This window comes from Equus quagga, chromosome 17 (assembly GCF_021613505.1).
Source record: "Equus quagga isolate Etosha38 chromosome 17, UCLA_HA_Equagga_1.0, whole genome shotgun sequence".
Taxonomy (NCBI): Eukaryota; Metazoa; Chordata; class Mammalia; order Perissodactyla; family Equidae; genus Equus; species Equus quagga.
In genome coordinates this window covers 4,711,706-4,737,587 of record NC_060283.1, presented here as the reverse complement: position 1 = coordinate 4,737,587, position 25,882 = coordinate 4,711,706, and the positions used below count along the sequence as shown (strand labels likewise).

Genomic DNA, 25,882 nt, shown 5'->3' with positions numbered 1-25,882 from the left:
AAAATTCAATGTCATCATAAAAATCATACTCTCATGCCCACCACCCAGCTTGACATAAGCCGCTCTCAACGTAGTTGAAGCTGGAGGTGGCCTCTGTCCTAAAGTCGACCATTCGTTCCCACGCGTTAGAAGACGCTTGCCCGGACTCCGTGGGTGTCTCTGAACCGAGTTGTTCTGCGGGAGTCCTGTTTGCATTCCTTGGCAACTTGCTTTTTGCTCCCAGGTGCATTTTTTTGAGGTGCCCTTGATGAAATGGTAGTTAAATTTGTCCCTGTCGCACGGAAGTCCCTGACGTTCACGCTTCTCCTCGGCGTGGACGCCTCCCTCCCTCTCGGCTCCATGGGGGGCCCCCCCACCAGGCAGCTCGCAGCGGGAGGGCCGGGGCGAGAATACGCTTGTGTCTGTGTTGCGGGGTTTCAAGCCGTGCTTCTGAGCAGGAGACGTGGAGGGGAGTCGGCTGTGTGGATGCCTCTCCCACGCGAACCCCTGTGGCTGCAGTTGAAGCCATGTCCTGCTGGAGTTCCCATAAACGATCGTCTTCAGAAGGATCTTGTTGTTGAAGGGAGATTGCAGACGCCTGTCTCTCGGGCCTCTGAGGCTGAAGGCGAGACCCTTGTTTCCTGCGGGAGGAGTCGAGGAAGCTGCGTCTCCGTGGGCCCCGCTCATGCTGGGAGCGGGTCGGGGGTGCGTGTGTCCTGCTGACGCTGCTGGACGCATTACAGCATGCTCCAGTCACTCCCACTGCAGCGTGTTGTATTTTCTTGTGGGCAAAGTAAACCTAACATGAAACTGACCATTTTAACCATTGTAAAGTGTACAATTCACTGACATCTGGTACATTTACAGTGTTGTGCAATCATCACCACTATCTCGTTCCAGAACATTTTCATCACCCAAAACCCCGTACGCACTAAGGAGTCAGTCCCCACTCTCCCCTCCCTCCCCCCGGCCCCTGGCAACCACTAACCCACTGTCTGTCTCTATGGATTTGCCTGTTCTGGACCTTTCATGTGCATGGAATTCTATAACATGTGGCCTTTTGTGTCTGGCTTCTTCACATAGCATTGTGTTTTCTGGGTTCATCCATGTGGTAGCAGGTGTCGGTGCTTCACTCCTTTTTGTGGCTGAGTAATGTTCCACTGGATGGGTAGAGCACGTTTTGTTTATCCATTCATCTGTGGATGGACACTTGGGTTGTTTCCACCTTTTGGCTGTTGCAAATAGTGCTGCTGTGAACATTGGCGTACCAGGTTTTATTTAAGCACCTGTTTTTTTGTTTGTTTGTTTTGCAAGGCAAGATCCACCCTAAGCTAACATCTGTGCCAGTCTTCCTCCTTTGTTCTTCCTTCTTCCTCCCAAAGCCCCAGGACATAGTTGTGTATCGTTGTAAGTTCTCTGGTTCTTCTGTGTGAGCCACCACCACAGCACGGCTGCTGACGGACGCATGGTGTGGTTCCACGCCCGGGAACCGAGCTCAGGCCGCCAAAGTGGAGCACGCAGAACTTAACCACCAGACCATCAGGGCTGGCTCTGAGCGCCTGTTTTTAATTCTTTTGGGCATATTCCCAGGAGTGGCATTGACGAGTCGGATAGTAATTTTATGTTTAACGTATCGAGGGACCCTCAGACTGTTTTCCACATTCTGCACCATTTTATATCCTCACTAGCAGCACGTCCTCGCCAACCCTTGTCATTTTCCATTTCTTTTTTGTTACTCCAGCCGTCCTAGTGGGCGTGCTGGGTGCCCCGTCGTTTTGATTCGCGTTTTCCCGATGATGAACAATGTTGAGCCCCTCTTCACGTGCTTGTCCCACAGGAGTACTGTGAGGTATGGGGCGGAGTCCCCATTTGTGGGTGAGAACCGAGGTCTGGGGGACAGTAACGTGCTCAGGGTCATGCAGCCAGCAGGCGGTTTTGATCTTCCACTTTTAGAATCAATCCACAGACAGGGCCCTGAGACAGTGAGGCTCCCGTACAGAAGACAGACGTTATCTGCCGTGGGAACGGACAAGTAGGACCGACGGAAGTTAGGAGGAAGAGGGGTTGAGGGAGGGAGGAGCAGATTAGAGTTTCAAGGGTAACGGACAGAGGAGTGAAAATGGGAGGATGGGAGAGGGGCGTGGAGAAAGGACGGAATCGGTGCCCACAGGGTGCGCCATGGCCGACGCGGACAAACCAGGGCTGTGCACCATAAGCGCTGACCCGTCGATTTGGAGCTAATAATCACTGGGAGACCTGAAAAGAGAGCCCGGGGGGTTGGTGCTGGACACTCCCGCTGCCCCCGGCCCCAGGAAGCCGCGGACGTGGATGGACACAGAGACCATTCTGTACGTGAACTTGGGGTGTCTTTTCGTCCCGAGACTGGGAGACGCCCTGGATGAGGTGCAGGTGCCTTCAGGTCATGACAGCATCTCGGAGTCTAGCCCAGAGCCCAGGAGAGACCCCTCTGGCATTTTTTTTCCAGTGGTGAAATGCCCCAGGGTCCGGTTAGCTGATGTAGGGGTGAGCTGTTTGGAGGTGACCCGAGCGTGCTTGGGGACTTGCCCCTGTGTCCCTGCCATGGACTCACGCCCCTCACTCTTGGGTCTCAGGGTTTGCCACTGAGCTCTGTTCCAGCAGCTGGGGCCACCCTGGTAAATATGCCCAACAGATGCTCCTCTGACGTGCCCCTGGGGCGCCACCTGTTATACGAACCTCTGGATCAGGCCACCAGCTCAGGTGCAGCAGCCCCTACTGGGGGTCACGGGACTCTGAGGGCTTCAGGGGGAACAGCTGAGGGGCAAGGGGCTGTGTTTCCGTAATGGGGGTGCAGCCAGACTCCGGGGGGGGGGGATGGTCCGAGAAGGTGTGAATCAGGTTAAGACAGTGGCAGGACAGGCTTCCAGCAATGGCAGTGTTTCCAAGAGGTTTGCCCAGACACAACGACATGGCTGAGCCAGACGCAGAGGAGCCCCCGGCGCCAGCCTTGGGCATATTTTGCCGACTTCCCTTTGGGGGGAAGAAAGGATTCCATTCGGCGTGGCCGTGCACGTGACCTGGCTCTGAACGCAGAGCGAAGGTGCTGGGAGAAGGAACTGTGTATGGCGAGGAACTGGCTTTCCTTTGAAGAGGGAACCTGGCTCCCATGTCCCGCCCGCTGGTCCCCGAGAAGGACTTTCCGGGGCAGCTACGGCTGATCCCTTGATGAATTGGGAGGAGAACAAAGGTCTGGGAGTGCCGAGCTGGTGAAACAGGGACTCATCTGGACGGTATTAGTGACACAGAGAGGGGACTTATGGAATGGAGTCCAGATCTTAGGCTGGTCCACGCCGTCCTCCAGGTGGGGCCTCCTGCTGGCCTTGTCCGTGACAGCCATCCTGGACACCAGGTTCAGGCCAGTCCCTGGGTCAGCCCGATTGAAGCACACAGAGGGGACAGCCCCACAGCTGACCAGCTAGTTGCCACTGTAAGTGACAGGTGGGAGTCACAGGTGGCAGCCCTGAGTTGCCCTCCCCTCCTGTACGGGGTGGTCCCATCCGGGTCAGTCCCAACACACAAAGGTGGGTTGGAGCCGGCTGGTCTGGGGTGGGCTGAGGTCTGTGGATGCAGCCCCCACTCTCTCTGCACCCCCACAGCTGCCTCTGTGCCCTGTTTTTCCACTTGTTTGGACGGGAATTCCCCGGGACGCCTCCTTAACCTTCTTCCCAAGTCAGAGCCCTTGGGGTTGGCAGTTCCACCCTGTGTGTTCCTGTAGTCCACACTCAGCCTTTCCTGGACTCCAGCTGCACCCTCAGGACCAGACCTCTGTGTTCCCACCCTCCGCCTGTGCACTCTCGCCCCCTCCGCCCTCCTCTCTGACCTGCCTCAGCTCTTAGGTCTTGTGCCGTAAGATTCAACTGCATTCGTAAGAGTAACTGGGACCCACCGTCCCCCTAAGCTGTCTCTAATGGTGGCCGCTCGAGCCCTGCACTTCTCTCCTCTCCCTCTGACCGTTCCTCTTGGCAGATCTTGGTGGGATGGACCTTCTAGAGGGGGAGACAGACGGGAAACAGGGCCCAGGACAGATGTGGCATGTCGGAGGCGGTCAGTGCTCTGGAGACGCCGAGCAGAGGGTTGGGGGCACCGGGGGCTGGGGGTCGTCGGACTCCCCTGACGGCGCCCCAGCTGCCTTCCAGCCATGGTCATTCTGACACCCGGCCTTCTCCTCTCACTTACTGTGTGGACTCTGCTTCCTTCTGTTTCTAGAATAGAGGGAGGAGTCATGCCCATTATTAACCCTGAAACAGGCAAAGTGTTTAAATAGCCCTGCACACACGTGAAGCAGGTGTGTCGGGATGCGCTTTCGGCCCTGCACACACGTGAAACTGGCATGTCCATGGATGTTGGTTTCGGCCCTGCATGCATCCATGAAGCAGGCATGTCCATGGGCGTAGTTTCACCCCTGCGTGCACACATGAAACAGGCATGTCTGTGGTGTTGGCCTGACCCCTGCATGTATGCTGTGATCAGGCGTGTGCATGGATGTTGTTTAGCTCTGCACACATGTGTAAAATGTCCATGGATATTGGTCTCAGCACTGCACGCACACTGAAGCAGGCATGTCCATAGATGGCGGTTTCAGCCCTGCGTGCGCTCACACTATGATCAGGTGCGTCCATGGGTGCGCTTTCAGCCCTGCATGCATGCCGCGATCAGGCATGTCTGTGGATGATATGGTTTCAGCCCTGCACATGCGCTATCGTCAGGCCTGTCTGTGGATGCTGTGGTTTCAGCCGTTACTAAGTGGGAGCGATGCCTGGCCTGGCCCCGCTGGAGACTTGGGCCGATGAGCTGTCTCACCAGCTTTGTCCAGTGGCCTAAGATGCAGATGGAGCTGAGACCCCTAGGAGTTGATTTGCAGGCAGCTCGGGCCCGGGGTTGGTTCAGGGTTCGCTTTCCTTGGCGGGGCCCCAGCCCATCCAGACCTGTGCCTGCCGTCCCACAGGTCATCAACGTCGACGGAACAAAGAGGCGGACGCTCCTGGAGGACAAGCTCCCGCACATTTTCGGGTTCACGCTGCTGGGGGACTTCATCTACTGGACCGACTGGCAACGGCGTAGCATCGAGCGTGTGCACAAGGTCAAGGCAAGCCGGGACGTGATCATCGACCAGCTGCCCGACCTGATGGGGCTCAAGGCCGTGAACGTGGCCAAGGTCGTCGGTGAGTCCAGTTAGCCTCCAGCCACAGGTCAGCCGCGCCAGCTGGCTCAAGGAAGAAGCAGCGGGCTTGTGGCTGCCCCTCAGTCCCTGGGCAGCCCAGTTTGGGGCCAAAGCTGCGGCATAGGTGTTCAGCTGGGGTACCCCACTCGGGGGATGGGCAAGACAGGGGATGTGATGACATCTGATTAAGAACAGGTGGCAATGGGGCGGTAGTTGCAGATCCTGGCTTGTAGTGACCGGGCAGCGGTTGTGGACCAGCACTGCTGGCAGTCGTTGTTCTAATGATGGGTACTGTCTGATGCCTGCTGTGCCAGGCTCTGGCCAGGCACCTTAGTGCCTGCAGCAGCCGTGGACACTAGTTCCACTGTTACGGCATCGCTCCATTTCCACGGGGAGAAGGAGGCAGAGCCGTGCAGCTCACGGGTGGCCCAGCTCAGGACTCGTACCCGGGGCTGCCTTGATCTCATGGCGGGGCTGAGCTGAGAGCAGTGTCCACTGTGGCCAGGCTGGACCCTCGGCCACACGCCTTTTCTATGAAAGCCAGGATCTGCAGGAAGCACACGTAACACAGTGATGTACCTCTTCGTGGAAAGGATTCCAAATGCAGGTCAGCCAGCTACACTGGGGAGAGCAGCGTCCAGGTGTTGGGGGGGGGGGACGGGATGTGGGCGGGCTCGGACTGTGGGCTCCATCGGGGCAGGGGCTCTGTTCCCAGCTGGGGCCCCAGTGCCTAGTACAGCACCTGCACATTGGAGGCGCTCAGCCAACCTTTGTTGAAAGAATGAATGAATGAATGGCCAGCGAGGACTCAGTGCTTGCCCTCAAGTGCCTTACCCTTAGCTAGCTCTTCGAGACCCACCCTCCTTAATTAGCTCTACTGCAAGGATATGGCTACAGCTGGGATGTTAGGGTATGCCTGGCCTTAAAATCCAGGGGTCGTAATTTGAGCTTGGAATTTAGCGAGCAGGTGGGGGGCAGGGCTCACCCGGCAGAAGGGCCAGCTGAGCAGAGGCCCGGAGATGAGGCAGTGTGGGAGGACCCGGGAGCAGCTCTTGCTTCTGTGTCACTGGGAAAGTAACGTCCTGCACTCCTGGTACAAAGATGACAGAATCGACAGACCGTGTTTTTGTAGCCGCCTTTTAAAACGCATTCGTTATCCACAGTGGAAGGTGAGGCCCCCTGTGAGTGATTGTTTAAAACACAAAAAAATAAAACCCCAGAGATAAGAAAAAAGACATAGCCATGGGGTTTGGTTTAAGGCTCGCTTCCTCTCTCTCTGTCTCAGGAGTTACTGTGGGAGACGGGGGAAAGGATTCTTTTTTTAGTTGAAATCCTTAACACGAAATTAAAGCCAGTCTTAACAGCACTCCAGGAGGTGAATGAGATTAACGGGCCGGCCGAAAATAAGTGAACATGCTAAGTCGCATCTGCTTTATGAAATAGAGGCGCCTTGGGCCATCCTGGGCGAGCCTGACGTTTCCAGGTCGCCGAGAGAGTCCGTGAATGGCAGGAACCGTCTGGGTGGGCTCTCGGGCTCCAGCCAGTCAGCAGGCCAGGAGGCCAGGCTCCGTGAGGGGCCGCTTGTCCCGTCCTTGCCTCGTGGCATCCTCCCGGGTTCCTGTGCAGACAGAGCCGGTTAGAACGCGCTGGGATGCTCCGATTCCTGAGCCAGCCGTTGTTACCGCTGTTACTGCCCCTTCCCCATACCAGGGGAGGACCTTGGTTCCCATCGTCTCCGCCTAATGTCCCCATCTGACATCTGGCGGAAATAAAGCCGTGCATGGCTGTGGATTGATGGCACCCGTCTCTGCCGGGTTGCTAGCCTTTAGACCCTGCGTGTCTCCTTCCAGGGACCAACCCGTGCGCGGACGGGAACGGGGGGTGCAGCCACTTGTGCTTCTTCACCCCCCACGCCACCAAGTGCGGCTGCCCCATCGGCCTGGAGCTGCTGAGCGACATGAAGACCTGCATCGTCCCCGAGGCCTTCCTTGTGTTCACCAGCAGAGCCGCCATCCACAGGATCTCCCTGGAGACCAACAACAACGACGTGGCCATCCCGCTCACGGGCGTCAAGGAGGCCTCCGCGCTGGACTTCGACGTGTCCAACAACCACATCTACTGGACGGACGTCAGCCTGAAGGTACGGTCTGCTCCGTGTCCCACGCGCGCAGCTTTCCTGCGAATGTCTTGCCTGGAATGGTACCGCCTCAAAGGCTTTTAAAATTTTTTTTTAAAGGACTGAAATATTTATTGTAACTCGATTCGGCCAATAAAATATTAGGGAACCTATTTTAATAAACCAGCATGAATGATTACAGTGAACAGATCCAGTAGACACACACGTGGACTTTTCTAGAATGATTGTGTCCCCGTGAAATGTTGTTATAAATCGACACTGTCTTCGAGTTCAAGCCCACCCACCCCCTCCCTGCTGCCCTCATTCTTTGCAGACTTTTTCTTCATTCATGGTGCAAATATAAACGTCCTGGATAAATACAGGGAAAGGCTTTGTCGTCTTCTAAAGCAGGGTTTGGCAAACTGGTCTGTGGGCCAGCCGTCTGCTTTTGTAAATAAAGTTTCATTGGAACAGGTGACGCCCATTTGTTTATGGATTGTCTGCCTCTGCTCTGGAGACACTGGGTTAAGTTATCCTGACAGATCCGTGTGCCCTGCGATGCCAAAAATCTGTGCTGTCTGCCCCTTGGCCGAAAAAGTTTCCTGAGCCTTGTTCTAAAGTCTCAGACAACTGGAACAGTTTGATCATCTATCTTTTATTCTCCCATTTATAGGCCATGTCTCTTAAAGATGATTCTGATTTGAAAAGCCACAAGGCTTCATGGTAGAAAAAGGGAAATAGAAAAGTACAAAGAAGAAAAGAATCACTCATAACCCCACCAGTCCCAGTCCGCCATTGCTGACATGTCAGGGTATTTCCTGCGAGCTTTTTCCCTATGTTAGTATTTCTCATAATCACAGTCACATGCTACAGAGAATCTTATATTCTGGGTTTTTTTCACTTAACATTATAAGTGGTATTTTATTAACCTATTACAAAGTCTTTAACATAGTTCTTTAAATGTGTAGAAGATTCTACTGTACAGATGTTCCTTATTCTGCTTAACCGTTCTCTTATTTAAATGTTCTGGTTGCTGCCAGCTTTTCCCAACTCTCACCAGTACCGCAGGAATGACATCTCTGTGTGTAAAGCCGTTATCCTATTTTCACTGGCTCCTCATCTTTTGTATTCTTATCAGTTCCTTGGGATAGAATTTCAGGAGGAATGTTACTGGGTGAAAGTTCATAGCTTTGTTTTTTTGTTTTTTTTTAAGATTGGCACCTGAGCTAACAACTATTGCCAATCTTTTTTTTTTCCTTTTTGCTTTTTCTCCCCAAATCCCCCTAGTTGTATATTTCAGTTGTGGGTCCTTCTACTTGTGGCATGTGGGATGCTGCCTCAGCGTGGCCTGATGAGTGGTGCCATGTCCCCTGGGCTGCCGAAGCGGAGCGCACGAACTTACCTGCTCGGCCACGGGGCCGGCCCCGATACAGCTATTTTTAAGGCTCATGAGATATATATAAATATAGCCAAACTGTGTTTTTCTGAAAAGGTTGTATTTTGCTGCGGTTCAAATGTTCCTTTAAAAACCCTCAGATGTTGGTGGTCTGGCCCCAGATGGGGTCAGCAGTGGCTCCAGGTGGCCAAGCCTCTCATAGTCAGACGTCTGCAGAAACTCGAGTGCCTGACCCTTTCCTCCTCTGCCGCTCCCAGACCATCAGCCGGGCCTTCATGAACGGGAGCTCCGTCGAGCACGTCATCGAGTTTGGCCTCGACTACCCGGAGGGCATGGCGGTTGACTGGATGGGCAAGAACCTCTACTGGGCGGACACCGGGACCAACAGGATTGAAGTGGCCCGGCTAGACGGGCAGTTCCGGCAGGTCCTCGTGTGGAGGGACCTGGACAACCCCAGGTCGCTGGCCCTGGACCCCACGAAAGGGTAAGGGCTGTTTCTGTCCAGCGCACGTCCCCTCGACCTCTCCGTGTTAGCCAGCACAGTGATGACCCGCGGCTGAGGCAGGTGGCTGCCCGGTGGCACTCTGTGACTAGGATGGTGCTGACCGCCACTAGCCTTGAGGTGGCCAGGGCAGGCGGGACCCTTGGAGGTGGCCCCATTCATTTCACAGAGGGGAAACTGAGGCCCAGAGTGCAAAGAATGGCACCTGTCGTATCAGGCCTTTGCACTGGGTGCTTCACGCGGGTTGTCTCATCTGGGCGTCTGGTGGCCTCAGGGGGTGGGTATCTTTGTCTTGGATTATACAGATGCTGAGACTGAGGCTCAGAGAGGCTGAGTGACTTACCGAGGTCACGTGACCGGTTATAGCAGGGCTGGGCCAGGAAGTCCTGTCTCGGGCTGCTTCCCTCGCCCTATGCCCCCAGGCTCTGCCGTCTCAGAGCGGTTTGAGGTCCTCAGATTCCAGCCTTCTTGTAGGTGGCTTAAGACCCGCCTTGCAAGGGCCCGATGGGCTAGAGCGGGGTCTCCCTCTGCCCTGGAGTTTTCTGTGCCACCGACACACTGCTCACCCCATAAAGCATGGGTGATGTGTAGGGAGCACCCCAAACCGTACCTGTTGCATGACTGTTGGGGAAGGAAAGGTTTCAGGATGGCAGGACAGGGAGAAAGGGCTCCAGGTTTTAGCGAAAGTGCAGGTGAAACGTCCACAGCTCTGGAAGGAGGATGCGAGTTTCCTTTCCTGGAACCACTGCGGAAGAAACCGGCGAGCCAGCAGAGCCGTGTTCGCTGCCTGGCCCTGCCGAGCCTGCCTGCCTGCCTGCCTCGGGGCCTGGCTCTCTGCCCTCTTTGAGTAAAGGGACCGAACCCCTCGACTTGCCCACGTTCATCCTCGTCCCCACCCCCGCGGCCACCCCGGCATCCTGTCCAGCCTAGTTAGCATTTGTGCCTGACAGAGGTAGCCGGGCCCAGATATTCTAGTACCACGGTCACCTTGTCTGTGTGCCCAGTTTGTGTCTGTAAATGGGGCGTCATCATTTACTGTGCAGGGGAGCTGCTGCAGGAATTCAGGAGGCAGGAGGCGGCATGGTGACAGCCCCTGGAGGGATGTTGGGGTTGCGGGGGGCTCAAGGGTCTCGCCCCTTCCCTGCTTGCCAGAGGGATGTCACTGATGCGCTTTCTCTGGGATGGGAGCGCCAAGCTGAGGAGACGGCGGCAGTTGTGTCCCTGGCCCTGCGGTGAGAGTGGGCAGCCCTGAGCCCAGCCCGCCCCGCTCCCCGTGTCTTCCAGCTACATCTACTGGACCGAGTGGGGCGGCAAGCCCAGGATCGTGCGGGCCTTCATGGACGGGACCAACTGCATGACGCTGGTGGACAAGGTGGGCCGGGCCAACGACCTCACCATCGACTACGCCGACCAGCGTCTCTACTGGACCGACCTGGACACCAACATGATCGAGTCGTCCAACATGCTGGGTGAGGGCCGAGCGGGGCCCTGTGGGTGGAGGGCATTGGCCCTGCAGGGCTGGAGCTTCCCTGGGCTGGGGCGTTGGCCACCTCTCAGCCCGCTGCTGCATGGTGCCCTCTGACCCGCACGTCCCCAGGCCCCGCAGGAGGTGTGGACACACCCTGAGTGCTCATCCACCCTCGACCTCCCCTGGGGCTTGTCCCTTTCCGCTCCTGAGAGCCGGGTCCCAGCTCAGCCCTGCTCCAGGACTCACAATTTGACCCTACCCGACATGACATAGGTTTTCATTGATGGGGAAACTGAGGCCCAGGGAGGTCACAGGACCTACCTAAGGTCACAGAGCCTCGCTCAGACCCCAGGGCCACGCTCTCAGTCTCCATCCGACCCTCATCACCTACTACGTGCTGCACATTGTTCTGGGCCCACTCACAGGCCACACCCAGCACCCTGGGATTAGATTAGGAAAAAAAGTCACTTCAAGTCACCCAGCAGGAGAGACAGGATTTGAACCCACAACACACAACTCTGGACTCTGGACTGCTGGAGGGCCATGGCTATGTTAACCCTCTCCGGTGACACACTAGGTGATGGGGCCACCCTGTGCAGTGGACAGAATTTGGCTTCCTTCCTCATCGTCGCTGCTGCCACCTGTGCTGGGCGTGGTTGTGCCCATTTTACAGATGAGGAAACTGAGGCATAAGTGAGCTGAAGGGCTTGTCTAGAAGGCCCGCATCCTAGTTTCTGCTTGGGGTGGCTGCCCCCACCCTGCACACTGACTGTCCCGGTTTATGAGGCCAAGGGCGAGGTATGACTGTGTCTTGGAGACGCCACCCCAGCCCCGCGGTGAATTACGTACGAGAGGCCACCGCCAGTTGAGAAACCGTGTGCCCAAAATCAGTGAGCTCATACACCCCTCCCCCAGAGTGAGGACACGCTCGGACGAAAACCAGCGAGAACCCCAGACGCTCGCACGACCCTGCAGACTGAGGGTAGCCACGTGCATCGGACCTGCCCGTCACTCTGCCCTGGCACGTTTCTCATTAATGCCCGGACACTCACCAAGCCCTGGATTGATAATGTGTGAGGCCCCGGGTGGGTGAAGGATAGGTAGCAGTGCCGGACGTGGGTAGAGCCCAGTGTGGAGCACTAACTGGGGCCTCACTGTCTGGCTGTAGTCCTGGCCTTGCCGCTTACCAGCTGTGTGACCTTAGCCAAGTTACTTAACCTCTCTGTGCTTCAAGTCCCTAATATTACCTTCCTCATATAGCAGCTGTGGTGAGAATTAAATGAGAGAATATGGGGGAAAGCGCTTCACCAAGCCTGGCACACAGTAAGTGCCCACTGAGCCTTTAGCTACAATGACAGTTGTTGGAAAACCATCCACTCCCAGGCCAGGGCCCGGGAGGGGGTTGGGGGGTGGGTTTGATGGAGGCAGTCAGGGCACATTGTTATGTAATAACTTTGTTTTTTCCTAACAATAGAATAATCAACTTAGAAAACTTCTGAAAATGCAGAAAAATAGGAAGAAACGTTATAATTATGCAGAATTTCACCACTCAGTGATAACCAATATTCATGTGTTGGCCTATTTCTTTCCAGTCCCGGAATGTTTTTGTTGATTTCTAAGTTAAATATTCTTAACTGTTAATATCTTGGTTTTTTTCACTTTTGAGAAATAGTTTGTAAAACGTCGTTTCAGATCAGACCGTGTATCATCTTCATCCCGCTTTCTCTCAGTCCCGTGTGGGACGAGCGTGCTTGCGTGTCGTGAACATGTTTGCAGTGGCACCATTTTTACTGAGAAGCAGAGCGTACGTGCAGGAGTGTTCCCACAACACAGTTTGACAAGGGAAGACCTGGAGAGCCACACTCGCGGGGGGGTTGGGGACACAGAGAATTCCAGTGTCACCTGCACACGGGCTCTCTCCTTCCGCTGTGGCTCAGCTCCCGTTGGCATCTCTTTCGCTGCATCCTGTCCCTCTGGGCTCTGAGCCGGCGTGTTCGCCATCACACCCCCAGCAGGCATGCACAGGTGTGCTCAGCGCACGGCTGCTCTGTCGTATGGTCAGACCACGGTTCATCTCACAAGTCCTCCCCTGCTTGGCACCAGCGTTCCAAGTGCCACTGCTGGGTGGCATGCCCGTTTTGGAGTGATTTCCCTAGGATTGATCTGGGGGTGTCAGAAATCAGCACCAGCTTGTATGAGTGTCCTGGGGCTGCTGTAACAAAGGACCACAAACCTAACGGCTTAAAATCAGACACATTTCTTCTCTTACAGTTCTGGAGGCCAGAAGTCCCACATGGGTCTCACGTGGCTGAAGTCAGGCTGTTGGCTCCTTCCTTCTGGAGGGTCCGGGGGAGAATCCGTCCCCTCGCCTTTTCCATCTGCTAGAGGCCGCCTGCATCCCTTGGCTTGCGGCCCCTTCCTCCGTCTGTCTTCAGAGCCAGCCTTCTGCCCATCTCTCTCTTACTCTCCTCTCCCTCTTATACGGACCTTTGTGTTTATACTGATTCTACCTGGGTGAGCCAGGTTCATCTCCCATCTCAGAATCCATAACTTAGTCACACTTGCAAAGTCCCTTTTGCCGTGTTAGGTAATCTATGCACAAGTTCTTGAGATCAGGATGTGGACATCTTTGGGGGGGTGTTATTCTGCATGTAGTTTTCACTGAGCGCTTATGGTGTGCTTGCATTATGGCCATTTGTGATGTGGGGTCGGTGAGCCGAGGAGTCGAAAGAAAGATTTCTTAGACTCTTAAGATCTGGCAGTAGTGCTCTTTTATTTAGAGAATAGAATAGCATGGGGACAGGACCCATGGGCAGTCAGGCTGCTGCGTGGGGACAGGGCCCACGGGCAGGAGGAGCTGCTGCTGCATGGGGACAGGCCCATGGGTTGTCAGAGCTCCTGCTGCTGCCCTGAGTTGAGGGTTAGGGCTAATTTTATAAGGCATGGGTATGTGACTTATTTTTACTGGTAAAAGAAAAGATGATGTAAAAAGTCATTAAATGATTTCAGTGCAGATGGGGTCTGGTTATTGGGCGGTCATATAACTTTAGATACGAATCTGGTCGTATAGATTGGCATGTAGGTGAGGATGCCCTGGGCTTCTCTCCCTGGGGCAGCCCTAATTCATACCATAAAAAAATCCACCGGGTCATATAGTTTGGCATGTAGGCCAGGTCACCTTGGGCTTCTCTAGCTGGGGCAGCCTTAATCCACATCAATTTGCATGCATGGTCTCACTGAATATTTCTCACGGTGATATTGCAAATCTCATGCACCACTTTATCACGGTTTCACGGTTAAGCATCGTGGATGCCCACACGGGCACTCTTAAGAAGACCCATTTTGCAGATGGGGAAACTGAGGGTGGAGAAGCTTGCACAGCTTTCCCGAGGTCATGTGCTGATCAGGGGAGGAGTGGGGGTCCAGGCGGTCTCCAGCCTGCTTCCAGCTGCGGTGGCGCACGGCTTCCCCAGACTGCTGGGCTGAAGAGGCTGAAGATTGTTTTTAAAGTTGCATTTTAAGGTTTTTGCTGACGTATAACACATATGTAGTAAAGTCCAAACACTGTAAGCGGAGAAGTTGGAGAATTGTTACACACACATGCTCGTTCATACACAGAAGCGTCAACGTAACCCGCGTAGCTCCCAGGCAGATCAAGGCAAGGTTTCCAGCCCCTTGCGCCTCCTCCCAGTCGATCCCACCGGCCTCCTCAGGGTCCGTTGCTGCCCTGACTTCTATCTCCATGTACCAGTTTTGCTGTTCTAGAACTTTCTATCAGTGTCATCATACAGCATGTGCTCTTTAACGTCTGGCTTCTTTCACTCAATCTGATAACTCTGACATTCGCCTGCGTTGTCGTCGTTCTTTTTTATCGCTGCGTCCTTGCCATTTTAGGAAGATCCACCGTTGTCCTATCCATTTTCCTATGGACGGATGTTTGAGTTGTTTTCGGCTCACGGCAATTACGCACAGTGGCCACCGTGCACGTTCTCGTCTGTGTTGTTTGGGTGGATGCTGTGTGCATTTCCCTCGCTCTGTGGGCGTGGTGTTGCCCGGTCGCAGGGTAGCTGGACGTCCGGCTTCGGTCGATCCTGCCCGTTCTCCAAAGTGGCCGAACGCTCTGTGGCTCTGATCAGGTTTCCAGGCTGCAGGTTGAAGCGGTTGGCCCCACAGGGCGCCCTTGCCGTGGCCGTGACCGTGCCGTGTGTCCCCGTGCAGGCCAGGAGCGGGTTGTGATCGCCGACGACCTCCCGCACCCCTTCGGCCTGACGCAGTACAGCGATTACATCTACTGGACCGATTGGAACCTGCACAGCATCGAGAGGGCCGACAAGACCAACGGCCGCAACCGCACCCTCATCCAGGGCCACCTGGACTTCGTCATGGACATCCTGGTGTTCCACTCCTCCCGCCAGGACGGCCTCAACGACTGCATGCACAACAACGGGCAGTGTGGCCAGCTGTGCCTCGCCATCCCTGGCGGCCACCGCTGCAGCTGCGCCTCACATTACACCCTGGACCCCAGTAGCCGCAACTGCAGCCGTAAGTGCCTCGCCTTCCCCCTGCCTCTCACCCCGACACGGGATCAGGCTGGCTCTTGTTGGGGGGGACGGTGGAAAGGAGCTTCTTATCTGGGGATGCCTTGGTGTACTTGGACGGTTGGGCAGGCTGTGCACTGCACATGCTGTATAATGCTCCCTGGTAGCCCAGGTTAAGTGGAGGACCTGTTGCTTCATCAAGACACAAGTAGATGGGGCAAGCCTTCAGCTAGAATGTTCCATGGGAGGATATTTGAGTGTGAAAACCGGTCACTGGGGGAGAGCACTAACTTAAAGAGCCAGGGCATTGTTCTAAGTGCCTTTTTTTTTTTTTTTTGGAGGATGATTAGCCCTGAGCTAACATCTGCCACCAACCCTCCCCTCTTTTTGCTGAGGAAGGCTGGCCCTGAGCTAAACACCTGTGCCCACCTTCCTCTACTTTACGTGTGGGACGCCTGCTTGACAAGCGGTGTGTAGGTCCACACCTCGGATCTGAACTAGCAAACCGTGGGCTGCCAAAGCGGAGTGTGCGAACTTAATCGCTGCGCCACTGGGCTGGCCCCCTCGAAGTGCTTTTTTAATAGAGTAGGGAGTATCACTGTCCCCATTTTGCAGATGAGGAACCTGAGGCACAGAGATGCGTAGTAACCCACCCCAGGTCACACAGCTACTAAGGTTCCAACCAGGTTTGAATCGAGGCAGGCTGGCTCCCGACTGCCTGCTCTTGACTCCTTGCCGTGTGGCCTCATGCCCAGTTGCGTAATCCTCACACTGACCTCTGCCTTACTAGGCCTGTTTGCTCTCGTTTCCACGAGAAAGGTCAAATTCAGAGAGCCTGGGAGCTTCCTGCCCCTGGGTCCCCCGGGGAGAACAGGTGTGTCCATTGGCTGGCTTTTCTCCTGTGACGTTGGCAGAGAGCCGTCATACCTCGGCCTCTGCGCAGCCCTGACAGTGATGAGCCCTCTGTCATCTGGGCCTCGTCTGAGCCTCGCCCAGCCCTGGGCATTAGGAGGGCTGGTCTTCTGCATCCCGGTCGTGCACGTGAGGAACTTGAGATTTCCATGGGCTGAGGGGCTTGTTTGAGGCCCTGAGCTGTACATGATGGGCCTGGGGCCACAGGCTGGGCCACCCCACTCTTGGGCTCCCTTTGATCCTGTTGTCCCCGCCCCCTGACGGCCGTAACCTTGAGGGGTTGAGCGCAGGTGCAGGTAACCCACCGGCCGGAGGGATGCTGTGACTTGGGTCTCGCTCCAGCGGCTGGCAGACCTGGGGCCATCCTTGGCTTCACGCCACCCAGCTGTAACTCTAACAGCGGTTGCAACCAGGGGCCTCCTGCGCGTTCTGAGTGACACAGTTTCTGAACCCAGGCAGCTTTGCTCACTGACGCCCCCGAGGAGGGTCCCCTCCCGGTGTCACTGTTCACTTCGCCGGCGTTCAGCAGTTCAGCTGGGCACATGTGAGCGTATGGCGGATTACACAGGCCCCCCAAGCTCCGAGTACATCTGTGGGTGGGAGTCTGAGCTCACCAGCGTACCTTCCTTCTGTCTTGTCTTGATAATTTAGAAATAAATCCATGTCTGTTTTAAAAATTAACACATGCACTCATTAAACACTGGAACAATGGAGACGCATCAACAAGGAGAATAGCATTTCCCGTAGTCCACCCCCAAGAAATGGCTTTATGTCCTTCCTGCATCTTTTCCGTGCACGTCTAGTGGGTCCATCTAAAGATCCACTTTTTACCATAAAGTGGAATGCGCCCGTCCCGCCAGCTCCCTCTTCAGCGCCCGGATGCTGACCTGTGGCCCCCCCCCATCTCTTTCCCTCCCTCTAGCACCCACCACCTTCTTGCTGTTCAGCCAGAAATGTGCCATCAGCCGGATGATCCCCGACGACCAGCACAGCCCGGACCTCATCCTGCCCCTGCACGGACTGAGGAATGTCAAGGCCATTGACTATGACCCACTGGACAAGTTCATCTATTGGGTGGACGGGCGCCAGAACATCAAGCGAGCCAAGGACGACGGGACCCAGGCAAGTGCGCCTGTGGGGGGCGTGGGGGCGCTTCCACGGGGAGCTCACCCTGCGGTTTCCAGGCTGCTGCCCCCTTTTCTTAGCAGAGGGGGTGCCGCCAGAGCACGCTTTGGGGTAAACGATGATCTGGGCTCTGGTTCTGTCCTTGCAGGTCTGATCCCGAGCAGTGGGAACCCCTTAGACTGGGATCACAGAGAACCTGGATTTTACGGTTGTTTGAGCAGAGGCGGGAGGGAGGACCCCCAAGGATTTCTTTTCTTTCCACAGTGGTTTTGTGCACGGATCGTTGCTATTGGTAATTCTAGATTTTTCCTTCATTTCATAGGAATTGTGTAGTCAGCTCTGCTATAGTGCACTACACATGTTCCTAAAAATTACCACGCTGTGCAAAACCGCACAGTGCAAACCGCAGGGCTTATGGGAAGAGGGGGCCAGGCAGCCGGTGCTCAGACTCCGTCAGTGACACGTTAGGAGAAAAGGGAGGAACCTAGGAATGCAGAGCCGCTTTCGGCATGTTAAATGGTCTGAGGAGTGTGGCGCTTTACCTCGAGAAGACCCGAGGTTGGCTGAGGACGTGGGCGTCGGAAGGTTGTGGCTTGTGGGTTTCTGAGAAATGGTGGAAGGAGGATTGTCTTCAATGGGATGGAAGGTCGTGACCCCAGTGTGGCGGGTGCGTCTGATGGCACTCGGGAGGACGACGGAGGAGGTGGACGTGTGTGTCCCTGCGAGGCCGGCCCGGGGCAGTTCTCTGCTCTCACCTGGTGCTTCTCACGGAGGAAACCGCAGCAGCAGAGGCGAAATCTGTGTCGTGCTCTGATTGTCGCGATACGTCCCTGCTTCAGAACAAATACGTGTTTTCAAAATGCGCGTTCTAGCAGAACTGACTGCTTTTCCGAGTCAGGTTCCTGAGACCTACTCCAGAAAGGACATTCTTGCCGCGGCCTCGGGCACTCCCGGCATCTCCATGTGGCCGGGAGCTGGGATCGGCGTTCCATTCGCATGGAAGTCGGGATGTGCCCGGCCCGTCACGCCAGTTCCAAAGGCTCCTTTCACAGAAACCACAGAACCAGACGGTCTCTTTCTCGGGCGAGTGGTCGGGGCAGGAGCTGTGTCCTCTGGGAAACCGTGATACTGTTAGAACAGCGATGCAGAGACATGCCCGTGGGGGAGACTTTTCAGCTGATTTTCGTGTCTTGTAAAGTCGATTTGGCTCTTCCTACCCTGGGCTGGGCGCTGGTGCTGTCTGTGTGGGCTGGGCATCACTTTCCACGGAAGACTTCATCCCGGCAATGGCAATGTGAGGTTAACAAGGCGTCCTTTGAGGTCTGTGTCCTGGGTTGATGGTAGCGGCCGTGTCTGGGCAGCTGTGATCATCTCTCTGTGGGAGCAGAGCCTGGCGGGTATGGTGGAAATGGATTCCTTTCATCCTGCTCTGCTCCGCGCAGGTGACAGTCATTCCAAGTCCTTTGGAGAACGGGAAGTGCTAATTGACGGGCGGTGGCTTCCCTGCTGAGAAAGCTACTGGGTGCAAATTGCCTTAAAGTCTCGCGGGAGAGGCAAAAGGGGCAGAAAGACTTTGAAGAAAAAGACCTTTCGGAATAGCTTCTGGGTTTCCACTTAACTCAGAAAACATCCCTGCGCCCCTTGCCAAGCCCCACCCTCCGGTAGCTGTGCCTTTGAATCTTATCAGGGACGCCATCCCCACCCACAAGAAGGATGTCTTAAATTATTATCTGCTTGTCTCAGTTATTTTTTTCTATTTAATTTTTTGGGTTTTTTTAAATTGTGGTAAATATACATAAAATGCACGCTTTTAACCATTTTTAACTGTACGCCTTAGTGGCGTTAAGTACATTCATATTGTTGTGCAGCCATCATCACCATCCATCTCCAGAACTTTCTCATCTTCCCAAACTGAAACTGTCCCCAGGAAACACAGACTCCTCATGCTCTCTCCTCCCTCGGTCCCTGGCTCCCGTCATTCTCCCTTCTGTCTCCGTGAATTTGACTCCTTTAGGGACCGCCTGGAAGTGGAGCCACACAGTGTTTGTCCTTTAGTGTCTGGCTTATTTCTCTCAGCCTAATGCCCTCCAGGTTCATCCGTGTCATAGCAGGTGTCAGAATTTCCTTCCTATTTAGGGCAGCGTAATATTCCATCATGTGCACACAGCACATTTTGCTTCTCCGTCTATCTACTCATGGACTCTTGTGTTGCATCCATCTTTGTGCCGTGGTGAATATGCTGCTGGGGACATTCCCACTTGCTCAGTACCACTTTGTCCCGGTGAGGAGGGTGGAGTGTTGGCTGTGGTGTTGAATAGGATCCTCCTAAGAAATTCTGCGTTGGCATGCGTGTTGTTACTCACATCACAGTTGGAGTTCGTGGGGGCTGCCCGGCGGTGTAGTGGTTAAGTTCACGCGCTCTGCTTCAGTGCCCCGGGGTTCGTGGTTTTGGATCCTGGGCATGGACCTACACACTGCTCATCAAGCCATGGTGTGGCGGCGTCCCACATACAAAACGGAGGAAGATTGGCACAGGTGTCAGCTCGGCAACCATCTTCCTCTCCCCCCGCAGAAGAAAAAAAAACCTCAACATAAAATTGGAGTTCGGGTTTTGTAGAATTGGCCAGCTGGGAAAGTTTGTCTCCTTGTTTTTGTCTGCCCGGGGAGGGGCGGGGCGGCCTGTCGCTCCACACCATGTGCATTTTTCAGCTGGTCGTTCTGATGACTACGCCAGAATCTGGTTTGTGCCTGGCTCCACACACCCACCCCCGACAGGGGTCCCGATTCCGGCCGGGGGTCCCCGAAATCTTGCTTTACTCCCAGCGCGACAGCTGCACGGGCTGTGGTCTGTGGCCAGAGAGCTCTGTGGCTTTAGGGAAAGGAATGTGCTCCATTGGAGCTGACGCTTGGCTCTCAGGGCCTGAAGCTCTCGGGGATGTGGATATTGTTACCTGCAGACATGAGTAACACTTGTCCAGCTGGCCAGGAGGGCTGGACCAGAGGCTGCTGTGTGTGTGTGTGTGGTGGGTAGGGGGTTGGGGGTCTTCTCCAGCTGGGTCCAAGAGGCTGGGCCTGGGAAAGAGGGCTTCCTTTTGGCTGCAAGCCCCCTCTCGTCTGCCGGGAGATTTCTCATTTTATTAACTGCTGACAAGAGGTAGATAAAGAAAGCCTGCAACGAGCTGTCATCAGAGCATCATCTTTCCCCTTCTCAGAGGAAGGAACTTGTGATCCACACCGTTGGGAGCGGCTGCCCAGGAGCTTGGGGAAGGCCCCTTTGTGCCAGATCAGGTCACCGGAGACCTGAATACAGTCTTTCAGGGAAACCCAGAGGGACCAGGAGCACCAGGGAATCAGGCTTCTTTTCTGTGGGGGACAACGCTGGGCTCTCCCCTTCTCCTGCATCAGTTTGTGAAGCAGGGTCCCTTTGAAGGGATTCTCTCTGAGCGGCTCCGAAAGCCAGGGCTTGTCCTTGAGATGCAGCAGTTGGCGTGGAGTCAGACAGAGCTCCCAGGAGACTCTCCCGGGGTGGAGACCCACAAAATGTGAGAGGGAAAACTGCCGCCGAGAGATGCGGCGGGCCCCTGTGCTCCCAAATGCACTGCGGGCCATCCCGGTGCCCTCTCCTGGCCCTGCACCCTCCCCTGGCCATGTGCCCCTGGCCTCTCTCCCTCGGGAAGAGGGTTGTGAGACTGAACCTCTGTCCTGTACCCCTCTACCCTTAAATTTAAAAAACAGTAAGATTTAGGGTCTTAACACAAAAGCATGGGTCCAAGAAAACGAGAAAGAGAGCGACGACATCTTGGGCAGGGCCCGTGGTCCTGGGGTGACTGCCCAGCCGTCAGGTGGTCCTTCTGTGTGCAGCACGACCCGGAGAGCACGAGGCCGCCAGTGTGGGTGGCGGACAGCAGGCTGCTGAAGGCACTGATGGGTGGGCCTGAGATCTGGGTTCATGGGCATGAGCTCTTCTGGAATCACTGTTTCACTCTCAAGTGGGCGGGTGCGCAAGAGCTGGTTTAAAAGGAAAGGTCCCCAAACAGGGTGGAACTTTGACTGTGGGGCCACCCACACCAAGGCCTGTGTCCCCTTCCGTGTCTGTAGCGGGTTCTCTTTTCTTACTCTTTTGCAGCCTTTCGTTTTGACCTCTCCTGGCCAAAGCCAGAGCCCAGACCGGCAGCCCCACGATCTCAGCATCGACATCTACAGCCGGACGCTCTTCTGGACCTGCGAGGCCACCAACACCATCAACGTCCACCGGCTGAACGGGGAGGCCATGGGCGTGGTGCTCCGTGGGGACCGCGACAAGCCGAGGGCCATCGTCGTCAACGCTGAGCGAGGGTGCGAGGCTGAAGAGGCGTTGGGCACCGTGGGGTGGGGTGCTGCACCGTGCCGGGCGGCCCTCCCTGAGGGTCAGCCCCTGGGGCTGGGAGGCATTCTGCCCCCAACCTTCCAGTCAACCAGAAGCTCCACAGGGTCCTGCCATGGCAGCCAGAGCAGGGCGTGGAGCGCTGACTCATTCACAGTCACAGCAGAGAGGCAGAGACACAGAGGGGTGGCCTTAACGGGAAGCGAGCACAGGGAGAGCATGGGGTTGGGGTGGGGGCAGTTGCTGAGAGACAGAGAAAGGGTGTAAATTCTAATTCATAGGTTTTGTGCCATCCCCATCAAACTTGAACCCTATACAAAATCCCTTCCATAGCATGCCAGGTGGTGGCTGGGTATTCATGTGCACATAGTCCACTATGGGGAGCTCACTACCTTCCTGGGCTCAGCCTCGACTCCTGGGAGCCTCTTCCTTCTGTGAAGGTCCCTGACGCTCTCCCGTCGGCCCTCAGGTTCTCTGATAGATGGGAGGGCAGCCAGGACACGTTGACAGCCTTGGAGGGTCCCTAAGGGCGCCCCTGGCGTGGGAGGGGGGCTCAGAAAGGAAGCCGAGCCCCCGAAGGCTTGAGAGCAGGAGGCAGGAGCTGGTGGCCATCTTCAAGGACCTGCAGGGCTGACGTGCAAGTTGGGAATCAGACTTTGGGGGCCCTGCTTGTGGAGCTCATGCCCAGGGACAGCTAGAACCAGCACAAGTCCTGGGCCTGGGCAGCCCCGAGTTCCAATCCTGACACCATCACTTACTGCCTGTATGACCTTAGGCAGGTGATCTGACCTCTTGGGGACTCAGTTTCCTCGTCTGAAAAAGTGAGGATGACATCCCAGCTCCTACAGTGCAGGAGGCTCGGCGAGCGGGAGCCCTGGTTATGTCAGGGGGCGCTTCGGGGCCCGAATGAGTTGCCCCCGAAGCTGGCCTGCACAGAAGCAGGGACTTCTTAGCATCTGTGGGGGGTCGGGGGTGAGGACGAGTCCCTGGGGCTGCCCAGCGAATGACCATACCCTGAGGGGCTTAAAACAGCAGATGTTTGTTCTCTCCCAGCTCCAGAGGCTGGAGTCCAGAGCCAAGTGAGGAGGGCTGCGCTCCCTGCACAGGCTCTGGGGAGGACCCTTCCTGCCTCTCACAGCTTCTGGGGACCCCGGTGTTCACAGCACTCCATTTTCTGCCTCCATTGTCACACTGCCTTCTTCTCTGTGTGGCTTCTTCTCTCTCTTTTAAGGACACTTTCATTGGATTTAGGGCCCACCTTAACCCAGTGTGGCTTCATCTTGATCCTTAATTACATCTGCAAAGACCCTGTTTCCAAATAAGGTCAAATTCTGAGGTTCTGGTTGGATGTTAATTCTTGGGGGACACTGTTTAACCCAGGACAGGACGTGACCTTTCAACCTCCGGGGCCAGCCCCGAGAGGCCAGGGCCGTGTGACAGGTGACTTTCGAAAGCCCCGTTGGATGCCTGCAGAGTCAGGGGCTGGTCTTCCTGGTGCTTCGTAGGCGACCCCCTGGCTGAGGAGCTGGCGGGACGTGGCATGCACCCCTCACCCGCTCCCCTCCCACAGGTACCTGTACTTCACCAACATGCAGGACCGAGCCGCCAAGATCGAGCGCGCGGCCCTGGACGGCACCGAGCGTGAGGTCCTCTTCACCACGGGCCTCATCCGCCCCGTGGCCCTCGTGGTGGACAACGCGCTGGGCAAGCTCTTCTGGGTGGACGCAGACCTAAAGCGCATCGAAAGCTGTGACCTGTCGGGTAGGCGCCCTGGGGCCTCCTCGGTGGTCGAGTCCCCCGGCAGCTCTCCCCGGCTGAATTTCCCGGGGACGCCCAGTCTTCCTTGTCATCACTGATGGCGGGGGCAGCGGCCACGTTTGTCAGGGACCCACTGTGAGTGGGCACTGTTCTGGGGTTTTATGTACACCACACGTAGTCCTACCTGCGAGTTCCAGGATGTAGGTCCCAAATGGTCCCCGAGGGGCAAAGGCAGGAGAGCAGGCTCAGAGAGGGTGAGCGAGCTATCCAGGATTCCACAGCGTGGGGTGGAGCAGGAGTCTGACCCCTCTGCTTCCGGTGCCCATGCTCGCGGCTGATCTGCCATGGCCACCTTAGACCAGGAGGCCGCTGGGCTGGACAAGAGCAGGAGTCTGTGCTTAGAGTCTGTGCCTTCTTCCTTGTTATGGGATGCGGTGGGGGGAGGGGAGGCACTGTGCTTGTAGGGGGCTAGTGACTGGCGTCCACAGTGGGCACTTATGACCCTGCTCCCAAGGCCAGTGCAACTAGGAGCAGGACTGTCCGAGGGCTGATCCCAGATCTGCTCCAGCCAGGGCGCGGAACCCCCAGGCTCCCGGGCAGCCCTCCGTTCTCCCGAGCCAGGCGTGGGCGGAGCTCTGGAGGTTGACCGCCACTCAGGGGTCACTTGTCCCACTTGCAGGGGCCAACCGCCTGACCCTAGAGGACGCCAACATCGTGCAGCCCATGGGCCTGACCGTGCTGGGCAAACACCTCTACTGGATCGACCGCCAGCAGCAGATGATCGAGCGTGTGGAGAAGACCACTGGGGACAAGCGGACGCGCATCCAGGGCCGCGTCGCCCACCTGACCAGCATCCACGCCGTGGAGGACGTCAGCCTGGAGGAGTTCTGTACGTGGGTGGTGGGCAGCGGTGTGTGCGGGGGTTCCCTAGGGGAGGATGGGCCTCTGCAGAGCACAGCGACCCCTGAACCCGGCCCCCTGGAGAAAGCAGGAGGTCGGGCCGATGTGAGAGTTGTAGGACTGAGGCCCTGTTTTCTTTCTGGCCTCCAGAGGGAATGGCGCTTGGCTCCTAGAGGCCACCCTCAGGTCCTGCCCCGTGCTCCCCCCAACTCAGTGACACATCCAGACCTGTCTGACTTCCTCCTCTACTTCCAGCTGGGGGACCTGCTCTGCTTTTCAAGGGCCCCCTGATTAGATCTGGCCCACCTTTAGTCTCCCTTGGCATTAATTCCAAGTCAACTGATTAGCAACCTTAATCACATCTGCAGAGTCCCTTTTGCCGTGTAAGGTCACAAACCATGGGCACGGTAGCTCATCACATCCACTGTGTGGGGATTAGGGTGGGAAATTTGGGGGGCATTTTAGGAATCTTCCTGCTCCAGCCTGGCTGTGCCCACTGCCTTGAGAGAGGGGGAGTTCTGGTTCCTCCAGCCCCTCCACATGTGGCTGTCCACGCGTGTAACATCTGCCTGTCTCTCTCTGTCTTCCTGCTCTTAGTTCAGTAAATACACTGGGCCGCCAGCCGAGTGCCTGGTGCTGGGACAGAGCAGTAAGCAGGCCCATTGCTGTCCCTGTCCTGTGATGCCCACGTCTGGCCGCCTTCAAGCTGCCTGCCTTCGAGGACCTGGGAGCTGCCCTGCCAGCCTCCCCTGGCCCCTCGGCCTCCCGCTGGCCTTGTCCCTGCTCCCTAGAGTCCTTCTCTCTGATCACCTTCCATTTCCTTCTCTGAGTGACTCCAGCTCATTCTTTGGCTCCTGCTTGGCTCAGATGTTGCTCTCTCTGTGATCCAGCTTCTGCCCTTGGCCTCCCTCCGTGGCCACGCAACGTTCTGACTGCTGCCTCCCAGGCCCCATGCTCCATATATTATCACATCACGTATGTTATTTCACGATGGTTGTTCTGCAGCTGAGGAAAGTCTGGCTCAGAAAGGGTATTAACTTCCCTGTCACTCAGCTACTAAATAGGATAGGGCTCGAATTTGGGGCCAGAACCCCTGTTTTAGCCACTGGGCTTCTGTCTGGCTCACCTCTGGTGGGTTAGGCAAAAATCGGCAACCAAGTTCAGTAGAATTGTGTGCGAATTACAGACACGTGGATCTGAGGGAGGTTGGGCTCCCTGCCCAGAGCCGGGGCGTGACCTCGAACACAGAGGGACGGTCACTTCTGTGTGGGCTGCTGAGCGGCTGGTATCTGTCCTTGTGGGTTCTCAGCTGGGTCCTGGATAAGTGAAGTCACTGGGTACACAGCTTCCAGATAACAGAGGCACCCCACGGATATGGTTTAGAACATCTGTGTTTGCATGGCCCTGAACACCATGCTCAGCAAAGTCATGGATCCTGGGTGTCACGGCCCTTCAGAATCGCCGGCAGTGGTCAGAATGGTGAACATGGAGCCTGTGACTGTCCAGACCTGCCGCCTGCTGGTGTCGGCAAAAGGCCAGGCACGCTGGCCGGCAGCTTCCTGCAACAGAGGGGACAGGACGGCCAGGAAACGTTTAGCAAGCAGGTTTGAGGTTGGAAAGCAGGA

At 56.1% G+C, this 25,882-nt stretch overlaps 1 protein-coding gene across 1 annotated transcript in view; it reads left to right on the top strand.

Moving 5' to 3' along the window:
* The window catches only part of LRP5 (LDL receptor related protein 5), a gene marked incomplete at its 5' end in the record, with an annotated part of 73,598 nt that overhangs the window by 30,589 nt on the left and 17,127 nt on the right, over positions 1-25,882 (top strand). Inside the window, 9 exons of the mRNA XM_046643807.1 lie at positions 4,964-5,180; positions 7,030-7,319; positions 8,949-9,175; positions 10,478-10,662; positions 14,880-15,203; positions 17,034-17,233; positions 21,363-21,571; positions 23,170-23,360; positions 24,037-24,246. Coding sequence (XP_046499763.1) covers positions 4,964-5,180; positions 7,030-7,319; positions 8,949-9,175; positions 10,478-10,662; positions 14,880-15,203; positions 17,034-17,233; positions 21,363-21,571; positions 23,170-23,360; positions 24,037-24,246 — 2,053 coding nt within the window. The remainder of the gene's footprint in view (positions 1-4,963; positions 5,181-7,029; positions 7,320-8,948; positions 9,176-10,477; positions 10,663-14,879; positions 15,204-17,033; positions 17,234-21,362; positions 21,572-23,169; positions 23,361-24,036; positions 24,247-25,882) is intronic.